At 40.1% G+C, this 9821-nt stretch overlaps 1 protein-coding gene across 1 annotated transcript; it reads right to left on the bottom strand.

Annotated features, from left to right (window-relative positions):
• Positions 1 to 3321: 3321 nt before the first annotated feature.
• Positions 3322 to 4266, bottom strand: LOC127040872 (olfactory receptor 5V1-like). Its single transcript, XM_050935428.1, has one exon. It carries the CDS (start codon positions 4258 to 4260, stop codon positions 3322 to 3324), a length of 939 nt encoding a protein of 312 aa, XP_050791385.1. The 5' UTR covers positions 4261 to 4266.
• Between the last annotated feature and the right edge of the window lie 5555 nt (positions 4267 to 9821).

Genomic DNA, 9821 nt, shown 5'->3' with positions numbered 1-9821 from the left:
CTCAATGCATATTTAATAATATCTCCAATGTGGAAGAGTTTTAACAAGAGAAATTCAAAGATATCCACATCCAGGTATTCCAGAGCCCAGTGGGTAGAACACTCAGCCGAGAGGCAGGGAACCCTTATTCAAATGTCTTCTCCTCAGGCCAAATGGGGAATTCAACTGGAATAGCCAACATCTTGGGTGAGTTGCCTAATTACTGGACCAAAGGTTATGAAGGAGGTTATGGTTATGTCTTTCCTGTCCCTCCATCTATTTTGTGTGGAGTTAGGTGTGTTCCCAGACTGGGACCCATAGGCTAGATAGGCATGTGCAGCATGCTGGGGCTTAAACATGAGATTGGAGTCCAGGAGTCTGCTTGATGCAGCAGTGTACATGTTCAGAAGCAGAAACTAAAGTACCTAGGGGACTTTCACAGCAAAAATGTAGGTGCTAAGTTAGTTTAGGCACCTACAAAGTGAGGCAGCAGCCATCTGGGGTTTCATGGCTTGCAGCAGTGCCTAAAACTGAGATATTGGCACCTAAGTCCCTTTGTGAATCTGGGTGCAGGTGCCTCCAAGATAATTGCTAGAGAACACTGCTACCATTGGCGCCCTGAAGGGACATACAGGCTGGGATTCTTGAAGGTGGCTAACTCACTTAGTTCCCACTGAACAGTCCAGGCTAACAATTATCTTCTGAACTGCAGAATCCTTCCCTTAGCAATTCTTCCTTTATTAATATCTAGGGGCAACATTTTAAACAACAACATTTTTGTCTGCACTCACGTTTACTTTCATTGATATAAATCAGAGTCTAAGCTGGACTCCAATCCAAGTAACTGAGAAAAGAGACCAACATTTGGGCCCAATCCTGAAAGCCTTGAAGTCTGTATATGGAGAGACTGGTTCTCCTCTCTCTTACTTCAAAACTTATTCTTTGCACTATGAGATTGCCAAAAAATCTTCATCAGAATCAGGCTCCCATTGTGCTGGGCACTATACAAATATATAATAGGACATGGTCCATAATTACATGCATTACAGTTGTGTCTAGAAGCCCCAGTTGAGAACAGGACCCTATTGTGTTCGACAAACACATAGGAAAAGACAATCTCTATCTCACACTTTTGTCAATCTAGATAGACAAGATAGACAAAGATGGAGAGGGGAAACAGATGCAGAGAGAAGAAGTGACTGGTCAGCAGGTCTGTGGCAGAACCAGAACTCAGGAGCAGAACCTAGGTCTTCCGGATTCTACTTACTAGACTAAACTCTATCTCAATAAACTATGCTTCAAGCCTGTCATACAACAGGCCATTCATAGCTCAAAGGAAATAATTTCATTAGCTTTTCTGAGAGTTGGATCAGGTCCTAACTGGACAAAGCATAAGAATGTATCTAAGTATGCTGCTGGAAAACTGTGTCCGTTGCTGGTGTTCACAATTCAAGAAGGATGTCGCTAAATTGGAGAAGATTCGGAGAAAAGCCCTGAAAATGATTAAAGGATCGTAAAATATGCCTTATAGAGATAGACTTGAGGAGGTCAGTCTATTTAGTTTAAGAAAGAGAAAATTAAGGGATGAGTTCGTTACAGTCTATCCATATCTACATGGAGAACACATATTTAATAATGGGATATTCCATCTAGCAGAGAAAGGTCTAACTTGATCCAGTGGCTGGAAGTTGAAGCTAGACAAATTCAGACTGGAAATAAGGTGTAATATTTAATAAAGTAATTAACCACTGTAGAAATTACAAAAGGTCATGGTGGATTCTCAATCAAGGGAAATTTTTAAATCAAGATGGGATTTTTTTCTAAAAGATCTGTTCTAGGAATTACTGTGGAGAAGTTCTATGGCCTATGCTCTCCAGGATTACTAGGTGATCACAATGATCCCTTCTGACCTCAGAATCTCTGAATCCATTAATGTATGTGCACCTCTTTTGTATCCCACGCGGGGTTAAGGAGTGAGGTTGTGCTTTTGTCAGGGACAGGCATTTCTTTGGCTTTTAGAGTTTCTTATACCTTCCCCCATCCCCACCCTACCCGCCTCACCCGTTCTGACTGGTTGCTTGATCTTATCTAGGAAGAGGAGTTGAGGCAGGACTGTCCTTCTAGCGTATACTCATATACTGAACTCCCACTCTACTCAGCAACACTGCAGCTCTCTCTCTTATCTCTTTTCACCCCATCTTTTTGTGGGCAGATGTAACACATGGTGTCTTTATTCTTTGTTCACCAGATATAAGTGCTTTAAGGATATAAAAATGTCAAATGTCAAATGGGTAAAAAAGACCTAAAATATAAGCAGACATACAGGCCTGAATACTACATTATCATTGCTAATACTCCTAACACCTGCTTTCTTCACGTAACATCCAGGGCCCCATTTCAGCACCTAATTCCTTAGGCCCTTTAGGAAGGATGTCTTAAGGTTAAAACACTAGACTAAAACATAATAATTGTAACTGATCTAACTTTGACACTTTTTTCCTAAAGTAGATACACGGCAAAATCATGTAGCTTGATTTATCTCATGGAGTTGTGGCCAGGCTAAAAATCAAGTAAAAATTTGGGTTTACCTAACGTGCATTAGCTCGAACTATACTCAATGCCAATTCAAGTTCAGTCTAAATCCCTAGTGTTGGGATTCTTTGCGCGTTGATTTTCAAATTTAATGCTACTCAAACCCGAAAGCTTACATTGCTTTAAGTAGAAATAAATCAAGGAATGATATCAACATAATGAGCCATGTCCACAGCTGGTGTAAACTGAAATAGTTCAGTTGAAGCCAACTGAGATACACCTGTTTATGGCACCTAATAGTTTGGCCCTATAACTGTTTGCATGAGTGCTTTTATCTAGACCAGCGATAAGCAACCTTTGGCATGCAGCCCATCAGGGACATCCACTGGTGGGCTGGGATAGTTTGTTTACCTGCAGCAGCCACAGATTCGGCAGATCGCAGCTCCCACTGGCCATAGTTTGCTGTTCCAAGCCAATGGGGGCTGCGGAAAGCGGTGGCCAGCACATCCCTGGGCCTGTGCCACTTCCCACAGACCCCATTGGCCTCAAAAGGTGAATCATGGCCAGTGGAAGCTGCGATTGGCTGAACATGTGGATGCTGCAGGTAAATAAACCATCCCAGCTGCCAGCAGATTTTCCTGATGGGCCGCATGCCAAAGTTTGCTGATCCTTGATCTAGACTAAATTGATTGCCAATTGTGTATCAGTGTCAACAAGTTGAAAGAACTCAAAATATCTAGATAGTGCAGTCCCCACAAATCTTCAATTTATATTATAATTTTATTGAAAAAAGATAAAACCTAGAAATGGTTACATTGCATGAGAAACTTGAATTTTCCCTAGTGTTCTTGTCAGAGCAGTTTTCACATCTTTATTTTTCAAGCTGTAGATGATGGGGTTCAACATCGGGGTCAAGATGCTGTACTGGATGGAGAAGGGTTCATCTAGAAACAGGGAAGCAACTGAGCTGGGTTTCATGTACTGGGAAAGAGCTGTCACAAACAATAAAACCACCACAATGAGGTGGGAGCTACATGTAGAGAAGGCTTTAAGTCTTCCCTCCATGGAGCGTATTCGGAGTATAGTGGAGATGATGTGAATGTAGGAGGTCAGGATGAAGAGGAAGGAGCTGAAACCAAGTATCACAGCAGAAGAAAGAAGAGCTATTGTATTGGTGAAGGTCCCAGTACAAGACAGTGGTAATAGCGGAGGGAGCTCACAGCTGAAATGCCTGATTTCATTGGGCCCACAGAAGTGTAACTTTAACACAGGGACAGTGTTGGCCAGTGAATACAAGAGCCCCATTGTCCAGGAACCACCCACCAACTGTCTGCTCACTCGTTTGTTCATGGTCTCCACATAATGCAATGAGTGACATATGGCAGCATATCGGTCATAAGCCATTGCTGAGAGCACAAAAACTTCAGTACCAGCTGACAGCAGGATGAAGAACATCTGGGCAAGGCAGCCATTGACAGAAATGGTTTTGTGCTTTGAGAGGAAATTCACCAACATCTTAGGGACAATGGCTGAGGAATAACAGATATCAACAAAGGACAAATGAGACAGGAAGAAGTACATGGGGGTGTGGAGGTGAGGATCAGTCCTTATCACCACCATAATTATCATGTTCCCTACCAGAGTGATTAGGTAAATAACTAAAAACACCAAGAAGAGGAAAAATTGGAGTTCCGGGTAATTAGAAAGTCCCACAAGAATAAATTCATTCACATTGGTTTGATTTTCCATTCACATTTAGTGATCTGTATGAAGAAAAAAAGAAATGAAATTAACCAACATAACAGGTTATGGAAATTCAATTAGATAGATAGATAGATAGTGCCCAAGTGAGATTTTGAAAGCCGGGGGACTCAGATGGACAAATTCACATTTCTAATTGAACACTCTAAGTTGGATAAAAATAAAGTGGGTCCTGTTCCATGTGGATTTACACAAATATTTTCTTTGATTACACTGGTATCAACACCATGTCCAATTAATTCTCATATTTGACCCCATTTCTCATGTTGTGAGCCATACAAGAGAGATCTGCTTTTAGAAACCTCATGTAAACTCTTTTTTCTAAACCGGATCCCATATCATCCATCCAGTGCACTGTGTTGGTTTACAGGTAGACAAAAAGTATCTAAATTGAAAATAACCTTCCAACCACTGCTGTTTTTTGTCAGATAACTTTGTAAAAGGGGCACAGTGATTGGTATAAATAAGTCTCATTAACTCCTGTGTTACTCTAGCTTTCCCGCAGCACAACTAAAATTACTTGAGTGGAATGGGCAGCGGTGAATTGAGCCCCATAAGTGATAGGTTTGCAAATCGAAGATGTTTTTCACTAGTTTCCAACCCTAAACATTAAACATGGGATATGTACATCGGGATGTGTTCTCTCTTTCTAGTGTAATGTTATTGGCCAAGATTTACCAAAGTAGATGGTGATTTTGATTTTCTCAAATTTGGCTGGTTGACTTGAGAAACCATAAAGAGGCTTGATTTTCAGAAATTGCTGAGCATCCTGGTCTGAAATTCTGACACATATTTGACTCCATTGTCTACACATATTCTGCCATCAACCAAATCCGTGTAACCCCATTGACATAAAAAATCAATCTCAATAGACATTTGGTTGATGAGAATCTCTCTCAAACTTCCTTAGCATCACTATATCTCCATCTCGTTTTTGGTCAGTAACCTCAACAGATGCTGAAGAGAATGGAGATGACGTGAGCTGAAGGATGGGATTGATTGAAAAGTAGGTGTCATTGATACATTAGTAAATGGCAGAATAGAACAGCACTTCACAGCCCATTTCACTGAGCTGGATTTGCTGGATGGACCCCTGCATCCATGTGTGGAGTCCCGCTGAGGTAAATGGGGTTCCGGATAGGCACAGGAGTCCATTTGTACAGATCCAGTTACCACATCAGGGCCAAAATCTGTTGTTCTGTGACCAGTTATGGATGCCTCTCAGAGCGCTCTTTCTGTTTAGCTGATTGATTATTAAATCCTCAGCATGCACATGTTACTAACAAAAGCAATCATGTGTTCTTCTTATTACAGCCATTGTCTTCCCTTCCATTCCCAACTGAGGACATCAGTTCTCATCCTGTCCTAATTTGGACTATAAGTTCTTCAGGACAGAGCCTTTGCCTTTTGAATAGTCTCTAGAGCCATACAGAGGAAATTGCGCAAATATTTGACATGTCTTATAAATGATTGGCTAACACTTTTAAACTTGGGTGCCTACAGTTAAGCATTGAAATTTGCATTTAGGCAACTCAGTAACTGACCTGATGCTCAGAGACATAAAGCACCCACAAATCTCTATGGATATCAATGGGAGTTCAAAGTGCTTAGCATCTCTGATAAGCAGGCAATGTATCTGGAGTGATGATGTATTGTATTTTTTGTACAAAATATTTTTATTCAAAATTTCCCATTTTTACAGTGAAAATCTGACCCTCCAAACCATGAACAAAAAAATCTGGTTCAAAAGCCCAAAGATGTTTTTTATTCATCCTTTCAAACACAGAAAACAACAACAAAAGGATTTCAAAAGAAAATCTGTTTTCCATAGAAATGTTTTCTAAAGTTTGATTTTAGCTTTCAGCCAAAATAATAATAATTATAATAATGAAAAATTAAAACAAACAAATGAAAAACAGAAAACAAAGCAAACTTTCAAATCCTCATCAGATTTTTTTAATACATTTTTTTGCCAGAAGTTGGGAATGGTCGACAGGAGATGGATAACTTGATGATTACCTGTTCTGTTCATTCCCTCTGGGTCACCTGACATTGGCCACTGTCGGAAGACATGATACTGGGCTAGATGGACCTTTGCTCTGATCCAGTATGGCTGTCCTTACACTCTTTAAATTTCCCTTGAAAACTATAGGCAATTTTTGACGATTATTACTAGTTTTGATGGTGGTAATTTGGCAGCTGACTGTTTCAAATATGCATTTTGAGTTGCCCTAGAATAGACACTTTTGGGGAAGAAGGCCTAAATCCTTATTCTATTGACTTCCATGGCAAAATTCCCATGGCTTCACTAGAGGTAAATTTGACCCCGTGTGTTCACATGAAGCTGCCTTCTTGTAAAGTGCTTTCAGATCTGCTGGGGGCAAGTTCTAGATGTGATCTAGGTATTACTAGTCTTTGTCTAGCTTCTTCCTGTTTCTATACTGTCTTGCATATTCTGTTGTGACCAACACCTACATAAACTGTGTATAAATTGAAACTAAAGCTGAACGTTATCATTTTCCATCCACTTTGTATGAAGAGGTATAAATTCTGCCATGTGGCAGAACCTTCAAGATAGGGTAAACCCAGTGATTCAGATTCTTAGTTCAATGGAACTGCACCAGTTTATACTAGCGTAAGAATCAGCCTAATGTATTTACCGAAATGAGTGCTGTGGAAAAAATCTACTCACCAAGATAAGTTGATAGTCTCCTTAGATTTCTCTAGGCTTGTTATCACCCTTCTATGAAGTTATCCCCGTGTCCTCAATATGGGTGACTAGTGCTAGAAAGCCTGAGTGAAATGGTTAGCAGAAAGATAACTTTCCTACAAAGAGATGAAAAATCAACCAAGGCTTTGTGTTTTGGCTACATTTTTTTAACCAAAATGAATCAAATAGATAGGCAGTGAAACTACCTGATCTAAAGTGTTCTATGGAAGTTTGTTCTAGCTTTCTTGAATGTTCTACTCCTCTGGGATAATAACCTTTCTATAGCTATATGATTATGTAAAATAACCTGTCTATTTTTTGTATGGCTTCTAGTCTTTGGCCTTTAATCTTCCTGAAAATCAGGGCCTGTATTATACAAGTGTGCATTCATTTTCAAGAGCCATATTTTGGACACTAGTTGTCACCTTCCTCCTCCTGATATCTTATGAATCTTCATATTATTGTTATTTTTATTACCCCATTAGCACCAGGGGACCCCAACTGAGATAATGGCCCCATTGCTCCCGCCCCTGCAGGAACCTTTCCCACTTGCCTTCCCAATGCTGGAGCCTTTCTTTGCAGCATCACAATTACACATGGGCACCGCCTGTCTTTCATTCTGGCTTGTAACTACATGTGTACTGTACTCTACATGCTGCTATACATTTAGGCATTGCCTGACATGCAGGACTTGCCCTAGAAAGCTTGTCTGTACCTGCCCCAATAAACAGAGAAAGAAAATGTTATTTCACAGCCATGGAACTCCGATGCATAGCAAGGTCAACTTCAGCACAAGACCCACCTTCCTAGGAGACAGAATGACAAGCCCTCTACCAATAAAGCCAAGGAATTTTGGGAAAGAATCTTCAGTCTGCCTCCTCCTCTGGCTCTGATGGGTTATATTAGCCAACATTGGCTTTGCAATCCTGGCTGGTCCATGAAGAGGGCTGATCTGCTAATTTCCACAGGGAGATACAGATTCTGAGGCTAAGGTTCAGTGTTCACAAATAAGAGTTTCTTTTGCAAGGCAGCATACCTCTATAGAGGTAACAGGCTAAAGAGGAGTAAAATAAAAGCAAACTCACCTAGCTTCCAGAAAGAGATCATTGACCTTCAGACTTATAATGCATACTCCTCACCATAGATAAATAAAAAGACAGATTGATTGTGACACCCTCACTGAAGTTGAAAAGTGCTTTACTCAATGATGCCACTGAAGTTAATGGAACTATATATAATGTATATGTAAATAATGTATATAACATATAATGGAATTGGGAGTAAAGTACTTGTTGTAGTGACTTTGTTATCACCATATAGCCTTGAAAGATAAATCTTTCTCTCTCTCTAACCCCATACACATTATCTATCTATCTATCTATCTATCTAATTAATATCTCCCTCCCTTCCTTCTCTCTGTCTCCTTCTCTCTCTTTCTCTCTGTGTCTCATAAATACAACATGTAACACCATCAGCTATACTTTACCCTGCAAAATCAGCTCCCGCAGAGTGAGGGAGCTATATGTGGGTGTTGATCAAATTTATATACTTCTCTTCTCTTGGAAAAATATATCCCTCTCCTCTTGGAAAATAAAATCCTTTATTCATCTGACTCTAAGAGCAAGAGTTAATTACTTCTGAGGAGTCCGAACACTTTCTGGTTTCCTTTGGGACAAGAATCTCTTGTGTAGAAAGCTAACAGTGTTCTGCATCAGTAATGAATGAGTATTTTGCAGTGGGCAATATGACAGACCCAGAAAACTCTATATGCTTTGATTTATTTATTTATTGATTCATTTCTAGATATGGACTAGATCCTTAGATAATGTGAATCACTGCCTCTACAGTGAAAAGAATGGCACTGCACTGCATTATACCAGCTGAGTCATTGGGCCAGGTTTCTAATACCAATTATACATTATCCCAGTGAATCTGCTCTTGGTAATGGACAGTGATTGTGAGGTAGGGCAGTGCTATTATTTCCATAAACAGAGGGAGATTTGGGGTCATGGTGGATAATCAGCTGAACATGAGCTTCCAATGTGATATTGTGGCCAGCAGAGCTAATGTGATTCCAGGATGCAGAAAAAGGGGGAATCTTGGGTACAGGTTATTTTACCTCTCACTTTGGTACTGGTGAGACCCCTGCTGGAATAGTTTGTCCAGTTCTGGTGCCCACAACTAGAGAAGGATGTTGATAAGTAAAACCTGGGGGTGCTGCAGCACCCCGACACCCCTATTTCCCACATATATGAGACCAGCTCACCTGTATGTTAATATTCTTAAAGAAACGTGTTAGACTTGTAAAGATGTGTTTAGTGTTTAAGTTGCTGCATGTGTGATTCATATTTGTGATGCCTATATCCCATGCTATAAGGTAATATGTAAGTTTTATTTTATAATTGTAAAAATGCCTGCTATGAATTTGTGAAAGTAGGCAGGAAGAGTGGTTTTCCCGTCCATCAAGAAGGACTCTCAAAACTAAATGGTTCATTGTATGACAAAGCTTTGTTGACTGCCTCATCTATCCACGAAGAAGTTACATGCAGGAGCTGTCATGCCATCAGTTTGAATTCTGGGGGAAGGGCATGTAAAGAAATGGTTCTCTCTTTGCTGTTTGAACTCTTACAAGAGCTAGTGTTAAGGAACCAAAAGCAGATATCCCCAAAGTCAACCTGGGTTATCCCATTCAGTGAACAGATTGCAACATTTCAGCCACCTTTTGGAACCACCTATTATTCATCTGTGCCTATATGTTGCCTGCTTTAACTTGTAAATAACTTTCTCCTTTTTTTCCCCTAGTTAATAAATCCTTAGTTAGTTTATTATTGGATTAGCT

This window comes from Gopherus flavomarginatus (assembly GCF_025201925.1).
Source record: "Gopherus flavomarginatus isolate rGopFla2 chromosome 11 unlocalized genomic scaffold, rGopFla2.mat.asm SUPER_11_unloc_1, whole genome shotgun sequence".
Taxonomy (NCBI): Eukaryota; Metazoa; Chordata; order Testudines; family Testudinidae; genus Gopherus; species Gopherus flavomarginatus.
Note: the sequence above shows the minus strand (reverse complement) of the source record. Positions and strands in the feature narration are given on the sequence as shown.

What these genes read in the sequence shown, in the direction of transcription:
- LOC127040872 (XM_050935428.1), bottom strand. Translation starts at nt 4,260, where the DNA reads ATGGAAAATCAAACCAATGTGAATGAATTTATTCTTGTGGGACTTTCT.